Source organism: Botrytis fragariae (assembly GCF_013461495.1).
Source record: "Botrytis fragariae strain BVB16 chromosome Unknown tig00000061, whole genome shotgun sequence".
In the NCBI taxonomy this organism is placed as follows: domain Eukaryota; kingdom Fungi; phylum Ascomycota; class Leotiomycetes; order Helotiales; family Sclerotiniaceae; genus Botrytis; species Botrytis fragariae.
In genome coordinates this window covers 1140203-1156812 of record NW_023500994.1, presented here as the reverse complement: position 1 = coordinate 1156812, position 16610 = coordinate 1140203, and the positions used below count along the sequence as shown (strand labels likewise).

The window sequence follows — 16610 nt, the reverse complement described above, 5'->3', positions numbered from 1 at the left end:
AAATAAACACACTCACCCCTCTATTTTGAAACCTAGAGATCAAATTCTCACATATACTTCACACCTATCACTCATTTCACACCCATCACTCACTTATGCATTCATTCATCAAAAATATTCATCAAAAAACCATCTCATATCATTTTAAAGTCATCCATTCATTCTCATTTTCATATATATCCATCCATCCATGCACGCACGCACGCATGCATGCAAAGTATCCATCCGTCATCATTCTCGCCAGCGAGCTCTTAACAAGCTCCCCAAATGTAGAGAAGAGACTGGTCTATCTAGACTAATAAACGTCCATATAAAAATAGACTACGAACTGAGGGAAGAATATCCTGCCCCCCCTCCCCCACCAACCCTACCGTAGTGAAGAAGTATAGAAGAAGAAAAAAGTGAAGAAAAAAGAAGTATATCCACCATCTAATTCTCCAAATATACACCAAACGCATCAATCATGTATCTCAACAACATTATTCCACACAAATTCCCAACCAATATCTGACCCCAAGAATTATTATCTCAATTCAATATGACTCCATATCAAACTCATTTCTCTCGAATATTCAACCAGATCGTAGTGTCCTAGCCAATTGCGCAATTATTCAATAATTGGATCTTCACCAAGGACCCCTGCCGATGCAACACCATCCTCTTTCTTTTGAGCACCTGCGCCACCAAAAGCCCATCCCATCCAACTAGCCCTCTTAGCTTTCGTTTTGTCCTCTTCTTCTTTATCCTGAACCAATTGCAATGGCTTTGGTTTATTACCCGCAAATTTTCTCGCCTCTTTGCGTGGAGGGCTATTAGTACTGGGCGGTGTACTGACCTCACCGCTATCTCCGCTTATACTACTAGTTTCGCTCTTGAGACCCGGGAAATTACCCGCTGTGGGTACTTGACCTAAGGAAGGATGGCGAGAAGTGGGCTTACCGGCCATTGGACCAGTCCCGAAAAAGGTTTGCGAGTGTCGAGGAGTTTGGGGTCCATGGAGGGGTGGTGAGGTTTGTCCACCTCTATACATTTGATTAACAATTGATGCTCCACCGCCGGTATACTGTTCTGATTTAGGACGAACTCCTTGTCGAACACTTGATGAACGGCCAACTCCGAATGGTATACTAGGTGCTGTTTCGGGATCTTGGTTGAGAGTTCCATGGCTCATTGGCATAACAGATTGAGGTCTTGGTTTGCGACTTCCCATAGCTACAGTCTTCGCACGTTGAAGAATAGATGCGCCACTAGCTTGCTCTTTTGGTGGAGGTGGTGGAAGATCTTTATCCTTATTAACAGGACCCTTCGCATCTCCAGATTTGAAATCCGAATCAAGAATTGCTTCGAAATCTTGGTGTTGTAGTAGTCGTTCAATAATTTTGTTGATATATAAAGTTAAAGCTTTATTCTGATCCTTGGCAGATTTCAATTCGGCTTCAAGGCGACGGTGTTGATCATTTTCGCCTTCATTGTCGTTAAGTTCGGAAAGTTCATCTGCGAGAGAAGCTCCCGGTGATCGTCCCTCCAAAGCATTCAGCGCATCGGCGTTGGAAGATGAACCCATGTATTCAAAATGATCCTTTGAGAAGTCGCCGTTCAACGTCTTTTCTTGTAAAAGTAATTGGAAACTCTCATTGTCTTCCATCAATCTTGCATTTGTCATACGTGCTTCCAACAGTAATTTTTCGACCTCTTGCATTCTTCCGCCTCCCATATTCTCGGATTCTACCAATTTGATTTGAGCTTCTGCCAATTCTAATCGTAAGGATTCAATGAGTCTGTCTTTTTGAAGAAGTAATTTGGAATTGTTGCGAGAATCGCTGCGATTCAAACCGGATGGAGGAGCGAACTGGCCATTTTCGACATTTGGGGAGGAATTATTGGCTTCGTAATGTTAGCATAATGGATCGTCAAATCAAATGTCTGGCAACTTACAACGTCTAGACAATCGTGATTCTTCATCTGATGAAGATCTTTGCGATAGAGAATCCTTTAATCGCTGAATGATTGTCTGCATTTCCTCCTCTCGGTTTGCCATTTCTTCCCTCTCCTTTGTCATGGAACTTCTCTCGGCTTCATAGATTGATTCCATCTCCCTCTTTTGTCGAAGAGCATCTCTCTTTTCATTTTGTAAAGTTTCTAATTTCTCTTCATTCTCATGTAGACGATCCTCCAACTTCCCTTGATCCTGTAGGGCTTCATCTAATCTTGACTGGAGAACTTGAGCTTGCTTTTGAAATTGCTCAGATACCGTTTCTGTTTTACGAAGTCTCTCCTTCAAATCATCCAAAAGAGCAATATTCTCAGCCCTTGCGTCATCATCCGCAACAGATGGTACACTGTTTGAACTCAGATTGGATGTGCCAGCGCCCGGTCGTTGCATGGCAGCTCGTGCGGATAATGGGGTACCACTGCGTATTGAGCGACTTCGTACGTGTGCTCCGTTTGTAGTAGGTGAAGAATCTTTCGTTGGTGAACGTGTTGCAGTTCTGCTTGGAATACCGGTAGTTGAAGTATCTGATGACGTTCTGCGACCAGCTCCTAAAGATACTGGGGGTTTCTTTGTAGCTGTTGACATTGTGATTGTGGTGTATCCTGAATGAGGGTATTAAGCAAATAACGAAACAGTGATTTCGTAATAAATAATTGATTTGAAACGTATGCTCGTTAAAGGGTGATGGAGAGAATGTAGCAATGTGGTAGTGAAATCTTAATAATCTTAAGGATTAGGGATTATTTGTTGTGTTGCATGAATGTTGAGTGTTTGGATAAATTTGTCTCGTTGCTGATTGAGCTATTCTTGGAGATTTCGTAGGACTAGGTTGTGGTTGTATGGTTGTTGGGTCAGATTCAAGGGTGGCTCAGTTTCTCAGTTCCTCCGTGTGATGTATATGCCGCTCGCATTCAATCTGTGGATATGGAGGCTTTGTTTATTATTGTCGTGGCCGTTCGTCAAGATGCGTGAATGAAACGACAGTATATGAGGTAAAATTTAAGATTTGCGATCAAGTAGATGTTTGACTTGTGATTCAGGTGAATTTACATATAGTAAGAATGCGGTATGGTATGGCAAGGTAAGGTAAGATGCGGTGCGATAAGATTTCGTTATGTATCTTGTTCAACATATACCGTATGTGGTAACCGCCCTAATGTACATGTGTGAACGGTTGATGCGGTTGCAAACAAAAAAGACTGGGTAGCGGGACGGTCTCGTTGCATTGATTTTCTGATCAGGAGATACAAATGAAGGAAGGGTACGATGTAGGTAGCTCGGCTGTAGGTGAAGGGTGTGATGGAGTGAAGGGTCTGTTGCCATGCGCATGTATGGGAGTGAAGGATGATTCCCAGGATGATTGATTTTACAACCAAAGTACCTGGGGAGGGAGAGGGAGGGAAAGGGAGGGAAAGGGAGGGAAGTGGTGCTTCTTTTCTATACGTGTCCAAGCCCCTTGTTATTGACGATGGATGATGTTGAGGTTATGGTGAGTATTATTATTATTATTATTATTACTATTACTGTTCCTATTACTATCATTTGTGCTGTGTAATTGTGTACTGTTCATTGTTTGTTGTTTTCACAGGAGCAATAAATGATACCGGTACCTAGGCAATTCTCCAAGTCAACTCCTATATCTGTTTAATCTACAAAAGTCCGGCTTCGATATTCATTACTGTGCCTGGATACGGTCTGGATTTCTCCATGACTAGCAAATCAAGCACATCACTGGCTGTTCTCACATTCCATATGGTCAATTCACAAGAGATATCCATACAAACCCGCACAATGGACCATGCGTTTTCATCGCTGCATGATCTGAAATCTCCGCTCTTTCACCGTTTTCATATTCATAAGGAAATGATGCCTGGTACTAGTGTTGATTCACTTCCCAGGAACTACTTTCCGCGATCTGTTTGTTTTCACTCTTATATACAGAGTAGAGAGTGTACTCTGGTTGATGCTCAGAGAATTTTCATGGAAATTTCATGGTTGATATCGATGGCGATGGTGATGTAGCATGTTGATCAAGGGGTATCCTCATATGTGAATGACCTGGCTCGAGCCCGGGTAAATGTTGTTGATGTTGTTGATGTTGTTGTTGATGTTGTTGTTGATATTGTTGATATTGACATGAACTCGAACATGGGGAATATCGAAATCTGGGATGACCACTTCTCGCTGTACAGTATGTATGTGAGTAAACCATATCTACGAAACATTGCAGGGCCATCTTTATATTTGACGTCTCCATAGCTACAAAAGTCCAGATGACAAGAACTTTCTCCTGTATCATGTAAATGGGTACCTGGTCAAGTCAAGTCATGTGATGCGATGAACACACCCATGAAGGTCACGCTTTACTTCTCGGGGTCTAGTCCACTTCTGTCTTAGCGCAGGCATCCTTAGCGTCCCACACTTTGAAAATATTCAGAACTTTTCGAACTTTGCGAAATTTACTCTACAACCTCAACGACAACACCAAATTTTCAAATCCAATACAGCCGGAGCGCATTATCCAATTTCAAAACCGCAGAGATGGCACCAACAACTAAGAAGGCTAAGAAGACCGCCGACTCCATCAACAGTCGTTTGGCTCTTGTCATGAAGTCCGGAAAGGGTATGCAACAAATGGGTTCCAATCGAGATACAATTCAGCAAAATACTAATCATTATCATTGCAGTCACTCTCGGATACAAGTCTACTCTCAAGCAACTCCGATCTGGAAAGGCCAAGCTCGTCATCATTGCCGGAAACACCCCTCCTCTCCGCAAGTCTGAGCTCGAGTACTACTCCATGTTGTCCAAGACTCAAGTTCACCACTTCTCCGGTAACAACGTACGTACATATACATTTCCTTTGTCAAAATATCCGTCTATCGATCAGACCTGAGATCAGGTCTGGGAGGACATTACCCAGCGATAAAGTCTCTCTAGACTTTGGAGGGTATTCAGTTGCTTACTATTTTATTTCTTATAGATTGAGCTCGGTACTGCTTGCGGTAAGCTCTTCAGATGTTCCACCATGGCTGTTTTGGATGCTGGTGATTCCGATATTCTCTCTAGCCAAGCTGCATAGATTAGGAATATCAATCATTAGTATTGGTTGAGGTGGAGAAATTCTAGATGAAGGAACAAGATCAGTCATGATTGATTAATCTTTGACATGTATCAGTATGCACATCCTGCATAGCTTTATAGCATCACAAAATGATATACCTTGATTCTAGGAAATTGTTTCTACTCTTATCTATTGAATGATGGTCGTATATTGTCTATGTTGATATGCGTGTAACCCGATTCATGTTCACCGTGACTCACACCGGCTCATCAATATTGAAGGATTTCATGCCGAACTCCGGACTTGATTGAAAGCCGGACCCCGTATACTTAGACATCTTGGTGCTGACAATTGATGGCAACATTTATAATATATAAAGCCCAAGTGATTCCATCGTGAGACATGATGATACCTTCTATTTCCATTTGAAATCAACTTGATTTCAAATAGAAAATTGCCACTATTCCCATCTCCGGAACTCCAGTTACCTCATTTGGCAAATTATCAAGTTTGCCCTAAAGATATTCTCGCTTATATATCCGCAAACGGGTTAGCGCATTTTTGCTGAGCAATCAATCCAACTTTGAAAGTTCCCTTTTGAATCCCCCGATCCCCTTGAACCAACCCATCGACATCAACACCAAAAAGACCCTCTAGAAATCATTCAAGATGGCCCGTCGCCCAGCGAGATGTTACAGATACTGTAAGAACAAGGTGTGTAAATCTCATTTCTCGCCAGCAAATTATCATCGAACTGTGCGAGGTGGATTTGAAGGATTTCCGACCATTCGATCGTCCGCCTTTTCGCATCAACGATCACCAATGTATTGGAATGACGCCAAATTTACGATCGCAGAATCACAATAAACAGAAGGAGTCAATACTGATCAATTTTGATTTTATAGCCTTACCCAAAGTCCCGTTTCAACCGTGGTGTTCCCGACCCAAAGATTCGTATCTTCGATCTCGGTCGTAAGAAGGCAAATGTCGATGAGTTCCCTCTCTGCATTCACTTGGTCTCCAACGAGTATGAACAATTGAGTTCCGAGGCTTTGGAAGCCGCCCGTATTTGCGCCAACAAGTGAGTTTAACCCGAATCAATGACGTCGAACGAAGGAATTTGGTCAAAGTGGAGATGGAGTAAAGACAAAGGATATTGGGAAGATCAAGTGGCATCATCGAGATGGGTACTAACAATACACTCAACAGGTACATGGTTAAGTCCGCAGGAAAGGAATCTTTCCATCTCCGTGTCCGTGCTCACCCATACCACGTCGTCCGTATCAACAAGATGTTGTCTTGCGCTGGTGCCGATAGATTGCAAACCGGTATGCGTGGTGCTTGGGGTAAGCCAAACGGAACTGTCGCCCGTGTCAACATTGGTCAAATCATCTTGTCCATCAGAACTCGTGACTCTTGTAAGTTTACATTCAAGATTCATTATCTATGCATTTATCTAACAAATTTACAGTCCGCCCCAACGCTCTCGAGGCCCTCCGCAGATCCCAATACAAGTTCCCAGGTCGCCAAAAGATCATTGTTTCCAAGAACTGGGGTTTCACTCCTCTCCGTCGTGAGGAATATATGGAGAAGAAGCAAAGTGGAAAGGTTTTGGTCGATGGTGCATATGTTCAATTCTTGTCCAACCACGGCAAGTTGGCCGATAACGTCAGACGTTTCCCAGCTGCTTTCGAGACTGAGGCATAAATCGAGTTGTTGATATCAAAGGGAATTTCGGGGTATGATCAGAAAGGCGTACATTTGCAATGGCTGGATTAGCATGGTGTCACATAAAGTGGCAGACACAAATCCTCATCATTGTACCTAAGGAATTGATTCTACGACTTTCAAAAACTCATTATATTATTCTCATGCCTGACTAGTTGGTGATGTGGCTATCTGTGATACTGACATGAATATCATTCTTTTTTTGTGAGATCTAACGTTAAGGGTCGTGTAAGGAACGACAATCAAGAGTTCGTGTCAGCTCACAACTCAGCAGCCAAGACGAGAGAGGTAATTCGAAGTGGTATATCGGGCCGCGCTTGAAATGAAACCAAACACTAACAATGCAATATGACAATCACGACAATCATGACAACATTACCAAGTCTTCTTGCCTCTCTCGTAAGCTTTATTAGATCAGCAAGTCGTGGCAATGGACTTACTTCTTCCGGATCTTTCCATCCAACAAAATCTTACGCCTTGAGGACTATTCCCTTCACAATCTAGCCTCTGATCTCAAACGTTCTCATACCCGATTGATTGGCTGGCATGACTGCGGCTGCACCATTGCGGTATACTATTCTGAGAGATTTTCTTTGCTTATCGCGGCTGGTTTGATGCTTGATAGATGATGGCTGATGGCGGATGGATTAGGTTGATGATGCATATCCAACTGTGCTAGAAAATGGGAAAAGAGTTTAGAAGGGGAAGGGATGATAAGACAAGGACCGTACGAGTACGGGAGATGGCGGGAGAATCTGATTGAGTGGAGATGATGAGATGAATGATGGATGATGAAATATTCCGGTACCTTCCAAAAGTGCTCTTAGATACCTATGCATAGGTACATCTGATTAGGTTATCTAATTTCAGTGAAACAGAGTTAAGGGAAAATTCAGATCTGTAGACAATCAGTTCATTACTCGCCAGTATCAGCTAAGCCAACTTTTACTCAACAATCTTTCATTATACTAACGTTTCCTTTCTTCTTTCCTCTCATCTAGACGAACACAAATTCATTCTTCTTTCTCTTCACATAATCCCATTATTCCAATCATTACTTTTCCTTACATCTGTCAGTGATCACCTCTACCACCTCTATCATCGCTTTGATCTGAGACATTGATATCCAAACCCCACCTCTTCCGCCATTCCTTATCCAAAAACAAGTCTTATCCACCCGTCCACGTGTATGCGTGCTGTACTTATCCATTTAGCTCAGTCACGCCAGTGGGTTTAACCGTTGATCTTGCACTAGCAGACACGACTCGTTTGTACGTATTGTCGAGTACGTACATTGATATTTATTGATTTATCGGTACCATATCTTGAGGGATGAAGTTTTTGATATACTGGTTATTGGTTCTGGATTGTTATTCTGTTTAAGTGTGATTCATCAAAGGACATACCTATTAGAGACGCGGGGACTTACTAGACCTATAACCTTATTATCCACAGAGCGCTGTGGAATTTGCCTGTCGAATCCCGAGTCGAGAATCCAGAGGGATTTTAGAGATACTTCTACGTCAAAACCATACGTCAAGACTTGAGTCTATAAAGTCGCCGTATCCAACTAGAGTATCTAATACACTAGACTATTCGGTCGTCGTACAACTTTATTCTCGATCAAAGTCAAACGAGACTCGAACCCCTCTATTAACGAAGTCATACTACTACACACGAAACATTCAAACGGTCTCATTAATAGCCTATTCTCACCGCGATCTCATTACAACCTACTGCGATTGTTTCAATTCTATTACGAGGATACGACGAACGAGATCACGAAAGAGATTTTAGACTAACAACTTATTGCTATTTGTTTACATCTGTACAACATACCAACGATGGCTTTCAGACAACCTACACATCATGCCCCTCGAATATTTACACAACCGAATCAAGATGCGAGTTCGCAGACGCGAAGCCAACAAAATGCACAAGAGAGAGATGGGCGTTTAGAAGCAAGTCAAGAATGGGTGTTATTTTCACCGGCTGCGCCAAGTTTTACAGAGGGTACCTATACAGCTAGTACAGGGAGGACGAGGGGAACGCGCACAGCTGGTCATTCAAGAATTAGTGATTTTGGAAGTTTAGAAACTGCGGCGAGGAGTTACGGAATTTATGATGATCATGACGTAGATGAGGATGTGGATGCGCAAACAGAGGATGATAATGAGGATGCTGAACTGGATTCCTTGGATAGTCATTTACATGAGTTTCGGACGGATCCAAGTGTTTATGGGAATAGGGAAGATGAGGAGGGACCTGTTTTACCGAAGCACGATGGACTTGGGAGTTTCAGGGTAGATGGGATTGGCGAGGATGTTCAACAACATTTATATGCATTCGAGCAGTACAATCCGAGAAGAGTAAAGAGGAGGAGAGAAAGTTTGGAAATAGGAGAAATGGCTTTGGAGAGTGAGAAAGCAGCGGAAATGGAAAGGACAAGGAGGATTGAAATTTGGAGGCTGGAACAGAGTCGGGCTTTGGTAGATGAGATACAACGGGAGACTCGAAGGAGGAAACAATCTATGTCTAGCGAAAAGAGGAGTACTGTTGTTGAAGATAAGGAACAAGAGGACTTGGCTACATTGAATAATGTCGAAGCAGAACCAGCCCCAACGATTACACGCGAAAATGATAGTTTATGGAACAGACTCACTCGAAGAGTTATACGAGATCTAATGGGTATCGATGACGATCTCCTTTCGATTATCTTTGGCGAATCTTTACCGATAGAAGAAGAACTATCAAAAGGATCAGGAAGAGCCATACCTATTCCCGCTACGGTCACACAACCTGATAAGAGTTCATGGGAATATAGACTCCTTGAACGAATAGCTCGCGAATTGGGGTTGTTGGTTAATCAACTCTCAGATCATCCTGGTGCTTTTACAACATATCTCCAATCTCAGCAGACACCCCTTCCTTATGCAGGTTTACCCGTCATCCCAGAATCAGCATCGAGTAGCAATTCCAATATAGCTACGGGTATTCCTCTACCAGATCTGGAACTAGAACAAGAACAAGAAGAGCATCTCGCCTCGACTCTAAATACCGATCACGATCCAGAATTCCATCCTACAATTCCTCAACCAATATCGATCCCAAACCAAATTAAAGCAGAAGAACTGGAGGATTCAACACCAAGACAATCATATAGTGCTCCTATCACAAAGGAAGAATGGGAAAGAGATTTGGATATAAAAATGGTCTTCCGTTACTTGAAAAGTAGATTTACGAGTCGAAGCGAGAATGTACCGGCTCCAACTGCTTCGAGTTCTGGTCCAGTATTATCGAAAAGTACGAGAGAAAACTTGGCTGTGGAGAATACACCAGATTCGTTGGCAAGAGTGGCGAGAGTTAGAGCTCATCATCCACTTGTTAATCTCAAGGCGAATAATGGAGGGGTGAGAAAGAGAGGGGTTGTGGGAAGACGAGGATCAAGTGAGAGTGGAGTAGGTCTAGGGTTAGGTGGATTGGGGAAAGGAATGGGATTGGGAAGTGGTGGGGTACCAATTGGAGGAACACTTAAGAGTTTGAGAATTGGAAGTGGAAGTTCGAGACATTATTGGGATATTGGAGGAAGTTTGGGAGGAAGTAGTACGAGGGGGAGTGTAGTTGTAGGCGGAGGAGGTGGTGCGGGAATGGGTGCTTGGGGGGAGGTTTGATGTGAGGAGGGAGATGGGATCAAGTCATGATTTGATTTGATAATTGGGATCGTGGTGATGAGTTAAATGAGATGGATGGAATTTTATACACGAAGATATGAACGAGCAAGCATGCATGGATAAACGGAGCATTTTTGGGTTTGGATTTAATGAGCATATCATATCATATCATATTACATAAATATACATAGCGGGGATGTTGGGTATCTGCTTTTGGAAATTTGGAGGGGAGCATTTAATGGGATTCTTTTTCTTGGGAAATTCGAAAGAAATTGGGATTGGGTTTAGATACTCTTTGGATTATCTTTGCATATAAATATAAATATGGATATGATTGTTATCATTGTGTTGGGTTGAATTCAATGAATGTAGATGAATTGTTTTTGATGATTGTTTTTGATAATTATGGTGGAGTTTGTGAGGTTGTGTGTGCATACGGGGTTGTGAGGTTGGGGGGTCGTGAGTAGGTGAGTAGGTGTGAAACAGGATAGAGGAATATAAAGGAGGGAGGGGGGGGAAGAAAGGAGGATAAGGGTTTGACGATAATGACCATGCAATGATGATGAGATTTTGGAAGAGATGTAATAAATAAACACGAATTTTATAGATTTCACGTGTTGAATAGAAATTCTTGTTGTTGATTGTGAGAATGAGAATGAGAATGAGAATGAGATGGTGGTGTAGTTTGTAGGTATCGAGGTAGTTGGTAGTGGTGAGTGAGATGGGATGGGATGGAGGAGAGGGGATTGGAGAAGAGGGGATTGGAGAAGAGGGGATGGGAGGGAATGAAAAGAGGGAGAGAAGAGTAGAGAGAGGGAGGAAGAAAAGAAGAGGAGGTTGTTATAGGGGAGGTGAGGGAGGTGAGAGAGGGATGGTGGGGGGTGGAGGGTGCGGAGAAGATGGACGGGTGGAAAGGTGGGATTGGGGATTGGGGATTGAGGTTTTTTTTTGCATGTTTTATGTTTTACTTTTTGTAGATTAGATTGGGGAGGTTGGAGGTTGGAGATTGATGTGATGGTGATGGTGATGGTGATGGTGATGGTGATGGTGATGGTGATGGTGATGGTGATGGTGATGGTGATGAAATTTGGAGGGAAGAGAGGTGAGAAGGATGGGATTGCTAGGTTGGATGCTGGGAAATGGGGGTAGGGTAGAGGGTAGAGGAGGTGTGGTGTGTGAGGAAGGTAAGTGGAAAAAGGGGGGCTGCAAGAGGGTTTGTAGTGTGAGATGTGAGTTGGCATGGTATGAAATTGGATTTATTGAGGTGAGGAGGTGACGAACAGGTGTCTTGGTTGATTGATTGGTGGGTTGGAAGATGGAAAGAGGGGGGAGACTTGGGGACTTGAGGTTTTAGGGTTGGGGTTTTGAAAAGAGATAAAGAATGATTGTGCTGGTGTGTATTGATGTGAAATCTAGAGGGAGATGGTGAGAGGGTTATTGAGGGAATGATGATGGAATTGATGAAAGATAAAATGGGGTGACGAAGATACAAATCTGTTTGGCAGTGAGTGAATGATTTAATTGGTGAGATGAGAAATTGGGGTATGAGTTATTTACGTGTCTACAAAACGAAATCCGGAATTATGGAAACCAAGGCCCAGTTATCGAGGTTAATAGGGTGTTTTCACATAATAGTTTGATTCCATATCTTGCATGATGGATATGGAGTAAAGGATGGGGGAAAGGAGTGACTTTTGTAGAGGAGATTTGAGAAGGATGATTTGAGATTTGGGTGAGTTCGAGTTTGCGTTTGTGATGGGGGATTGGGAAGTTGAGTGAATGAAAGTAGATGAAAATGAGGAAGGGGAAGGGAGCTCAGTGGGACTTTGTTGGATTGGTGGTATATAAAAGGAATGCGATAATCGGCTGGAAATTTGCAGAACATCTATGCAAATCCAAGGCATATGAGCAGGACAGAGCATGTGTGTGAGATTTGGAGTTGAGAAGAACGTGAAAGGGAAGAAGTGAGGGCTTGGGTTTATGAGTGCAGAGACTGGGAGCGAGGAGTAGATGTAGGTGATGATAAAATCTATTTTGAGGATCGATGAAAGGGAGTAGATGAGATGATTATAAAAAGAACAACGAAGATTGGAAAGAAAGACAACAATAATAAACAGTGACAATCAAGAACATGAGAGTAGAAAGGGGTTGCGAATAGGATGATTAACATACTAATCGAAGAATGAGAGAAACCTTGGAATCTAGTATGATGGATTCCCCTTGGGTCGTAGTAAATCCGGCTTGAAATGATTTGAGTATAATCCATACAAGAAGAAGGCTTTATATAGGTAACGGAGAGGTGTAGAAGACTTGGAAAATGATGGAAAGTGTGGAAATCGAGGTCTGTGAATTGGAGTTGCTGGGAGCCCGGTCAAGGAAAGGAATGAGCGGAAGTCTTGATTTCTGGAGTTTGGAGTTCTAGGTATGTGAATGATTGTTGGGCTGTGAGAGTTGAGTATCGTGACTACTTGATTCCAAAAGTGGAAGAACTCAGGGTGATTGTCAAGATTGGAAGAAAGGTTTTGGATATTACGTTATACAAATGGCTGTTCCTCTTGTGGAGGGGGAAAGGTAAGAGGGGTATGGAAATGAGAAATCGCGGATTCAATACTATATTTGGGAATAGAATGATAGTGGGAATATGCACGACAGTAATGAATGATGAGAGTCAATGACAACAGAAATGATAACTACATATTAGTGATACGTGAGAGACGGTCCGAGGAATTGTAAGATAGAAAGAGACAACTGGAAAGTTAGGAAGAGAAAATCCCACTCCAAGATCGGGATGACCCAAGATATTCTGGGTGATAATAGGTCTTTTTGTTCTTGGTGTGAAGAATACAATAGATGGGAATTCAATGGGTTTTATGGTATGGAAGTGAGTGAGTGAGGTGAATGTTTAGCGAGCAAGGTATTGATAGACAGGGGACAAGAGAGAAGGTGGAGTGGGTGTAAAGTCTGTATTTGACTGTTTGAATGAGGGGTAACAAAATTGGAAAGTAGTGGCAATGGGGTATATCAATGGTTTTAAGATAATATGACTGTTCAATATCGACACTTACAAAAGAATAACGATGATGTTTTAGGAGGGTAAATCTTGGAGTGTGAAGGGTAAAGGAAGGGGAGTGCAGCTAGACGTTTGAAAGTTGAACACACTAGTAAGTAAACGAAAAGTTTTATCAATCGAAACAGTTTGGTAAATTGAAAGCAGTATTAAAATCGAGTGTAAGTTTAAAATTTGCTAATATATAATTTGTAAACCCTTTATAATTATACCTTTTCAACCTGCTCCACCCCTCCACCATACTCTGCCTTACCCGATGGTTCTTCATCCAGTTCACCCCGTGGTATCTTGAGTGATAATGATACAACCTTGAGGGTTGAAGGTGCGTCTCGGAACAAATTATTGAGTGTTTCTAAATTCTGATTCATCGTTTCCGGATAGAAGAAATAAACCGAGATAGGAATAAGCGCCGAGATAATCGTGTACATGATATAGTAGCGATATCCTATGGTATCGATGGCCACTGGTGTTACCATAACCACAACGAAGTTCCATAACCAATGGTTCGCAGTCGAAACCGAGTTCATTGCCACGCGAAGTCGGACTGGAGCAATCTCGCTGCAATATAGGAAATTGGCACCCAGGAATCCGATAGGGTAGAAGAAGTTGAATAGGAAAATGAAGAACGCTGAAGCAATAGCGGCACTTTTGTTGGAGGATGGGAAACTAGTGCTGACAGCCAAGGAAAGCATACAAATTGACATTCCGGCGCCACTAATCATGAATACAGCACGGCGTCCCCATCGATCAATGGCGACAAAGGCGATGAAGCAGCAAAGGAATTTCCAGGTAAGGGCGCAAGCAGCCAGGATCTTAGCCAAGCTAACTTCCAGATTGAGATTTTGCTGGAAGATGGTTGATGCGTAGACCGAAATGAGATTACCTCCACACATCTGCTGGACAAATTGTAGGAATATGCATAGAACGAATCGGTAAAGCAACCTCTCCTTATCGTCCTTGGAGAAAAGCTGCATGAGTGATGCACTATTTTCAGTTGCAAATTCAAGCGATGACTCGATCTGAGCAATTTCGAAGCGAATGCGATCATCTTCAACTGAAAGATCCTTGATAACTGACAGATTCTCGGTAGCCTCTTCTGTTCTCCCTACACTAACTAACCATCTAGGAGATTCGGGAAGAAGAAAGACCACACCCATCATAACGAGTGAAAGCGGTAGTGAAATGATTGCCAAGGGTAATCTCCACTGCAAATTCGTGTTTGGAAGGTGGTAAAATGCGAAATCTATCCAGTTACACACAGAATAGCCGAAACACAAGAAAATACCTGCAGTGACAACGTCTTGCCCTCTGTGAGCTGCGGGGGAACATTCTGCTAGCCAAACCGGTATCATAACGCTAATCTCTCCAACTCCCATGCCTAAGACGAGTCGACCGATAACGAAGTGAATTAAGTTATAGGCCGATACTTGGAGAATTTGGCCAATGAGAGTCAAGAAAGCAGCAAGAAAGATTGTCCTCCGTCTACCTAGAAGATCTCCTAAAAATATGCATGATAATGCACCCATTAAAGATCCGATTTGGAAAGACGCAATGACGGCACCGCTGTTGATTGAATTGTGTGATTTGAGTGGTCCGGTCGTGTTGATTGTGTCCAGTGATGGGAATTGATGTGCCCAACTATGAAGTGTCGCTAAGGGGCCAAGACCAGCTTGGTTGTAACCAAACAATGTGAAGCCTGGTCCGACGATAAACGCAATCTGGGCAATTCTTAGGGCTCTGCCGCGCAGTCCCATACAAGAGTTTTTAGAAGACATGACGGGTAAGACGAGGTGGCCAAGACAGATAGTAAGATCTGAATGAGAGAGAAGCTTAAGAGGTCAAACGAAAAAAGAAGGCCAAGACAGGATCCTTTTATTCCTGGGGAAGCAACGATTCTTCGTACAACAAATCCGGGGAGTACATTATCTTGTGGAGTCTCCATAACCATCTCCAGAATTTACTTGACATGGTACCATCAATTCTGTGGGCTCTCGTGTTTGGAAAAGTAACTTTCTCCGCATTTTTATGTTCGACCCTTGATAACTAAATCCCTGTTTCGGCTAATCATAAACCCAGCCAGCAACCAAGGGGGCAATTTTCGTTATCATAGGTATAGAGTATTAGATGCCAAAAGCGATGAATAAAGAGGAATGCTAAGATTTGAGGGCTCTGGATAGCTAAGTTGAGAACATCATCTCCAGAAGATTTGATCGTACAAGCAAAGTCGAAGTGATTTGCTCCACAAGCGACGGTCGCTAGACCTGCCAAAAATCTTGTCTTTCTAGCTGCATAACATTGGTCCCAGTAATAACGGATAAGAATATTTCCTCGTAAATCAGAACCTCTGTCTCCTAAAAAGGAGTTTGCGTCATATTCTTGGGCGTGTTAATGGCGGAGATTTACAATTCCGCCGCTCCGACCAACGCACAAATTGATTTGCGGATGCCCCCACCCCAAGCGAGCTGTTCGTCTCAATTTGGAAGAACCAAACCAAGAATCCCAATGCTTTGGAAACAGTTGCATATGAGTTCTCCTTGTTGAAAAATCGGCAAATAGAGATAGATCATAGATGTTGATCTATTAGCCTTCATGCCTCACTTGACCGCATTACTGGCGTCAACCACTTTACGTTGCAAATTCTTTCAAGATAGGGTATCCCAGACATAGGGCGGACTTCCGAATATACCCGTAATATTGTCTGATATTGATTTGCCCTTAGAGAAATGCATGAATCAAAGGTTGGTGCACTTATTGAGGCTTGTATCAATGACGAGCTCCAAGCACGCATTTATCCCGCCCCAAGATCTCTCCATTGACTGCATGGCTCGTGGTTCAAGCAAAGTTGCCGCGGGATACATCGATCAGAGCCAAACTTTAATGTGCTAGTTACTCAACAGTTCATAACTACCCACTATTCAATCGGGTGTTTTCGTCTCCTCTTGCCTTCTATTTATGCAAATTTGACCACGTATCCTCGCTATGTGGTAATTGTCGTATCAACCAGGATTACTACGAAAATTGATGTATTACGAAAGTTGATGTTGTTAGTGATCACCTGAAGGGTAGCAAGAGTGTAACAGGGATTGC

At 42.7% G+C, this 16610-nt stretch overlaps 5 protein-coding genes across 5 annotated transcripts; 3 read left to right on the top strand and 2 right to left on the bottom strand.

Moving 5' to 3' along the window:
- Nucleotides 1–607: 607 nt before the first annotated feature.
- On the bottom strand, nucleotides 608–2578 carry Bfra_008466 (putative m serotype protein; the record flags this gene model as incomplete). The annotated part of the gene is made up of 2 exons (XM_037338828.1): nucleotides 608–1884; nucleotides 1936–2578. 2 exons carry the CDS (start codon nucleotides 2576–2578, stop codon nucleotides 608–610), a joined length of 1920 nt encoding a protein of 639 aa, XP_037192134.1.
- A 1899-nt stretch (nucleotides 2579–4477) lies between these two features.
- On the top strand, nucleotides 4478–5207 carry Bfra_008465 (putative 60s ribosomal protein l30 protein). Its single transcript, XM_037338827.1, has 3 exons — nucleotides 4478–4616; nucleotides 4681–4835; nucleotides 4977–5207. Exons 1-3 carry the CDS (start codon nucleotides 4535–4537, stop codon nucleotides 5073–5075), a joined length of 336 nt encoding a protein of 111 aa, XP_037192133.1. The 5' UTR covers nucleotides 4478–4534; the 3' UTR covers nucleotides 5076–5207.
- A 519-nt stretch (nucleotides 5208–5726) lies between these two features.
- Bfra_008464 (putative 60s ribosomal protein l10 protein) lies at nucleotides 5727–6764 on the top strand (the record flags this gene model as incomplete). The annotated part of the gene is made up of 4 exons (XM_037338826.1): nucleotides 5727–5771; nucleotides 5963–6138; nucleotides 6267–6475; nucleotides 6529–6764. The coding sequence occupies 4 exons, from the start codon at nucleotides 5727–5729 to the stop codon at nucleotides 6762–6764; spliced, it is 666 nt and encodes a 221-aa protein (XP_037192132.1).
- Nucleotides 6765–8629: 1865 nt separating this feature from the next.
- Bfra_008463 (uncharacterized protein) lies at nucleotides 8630–10456 on the top strand (the record flags this gene model as incomplete). Its single annotated transcript, XM_037338825.1, has 1 exon — nucleotides 8630–10456. One exon carries the CDS (start codon nucleotides 8630–8632, stop codon nucleotides 10454–10456), a length of 1827 nt encoding a protein of 608 aa, XP_037192131.1.
- A 3273-nt stretch (nucleotides 10457–13729) lies between these two features.
- Nucleotides 13730–15298, bottom strand: Bfra_008462 (putative hexose carrier protein; the record flags this gene model as incomplete). Its single annotated transcript, XM_037338824.1, has 1 exon — nucleotides 13730–15298. One exon carries the CDS (start codon nucleotides 15296–15298, stop codon nucleotides 13730–13732), a length of 1569 nt encoding a protein of 522 aa, XP_037192130.1.
- Between the last annotated feature and the right edge of the window lie 1312 nt (nucleotides 15299–16610).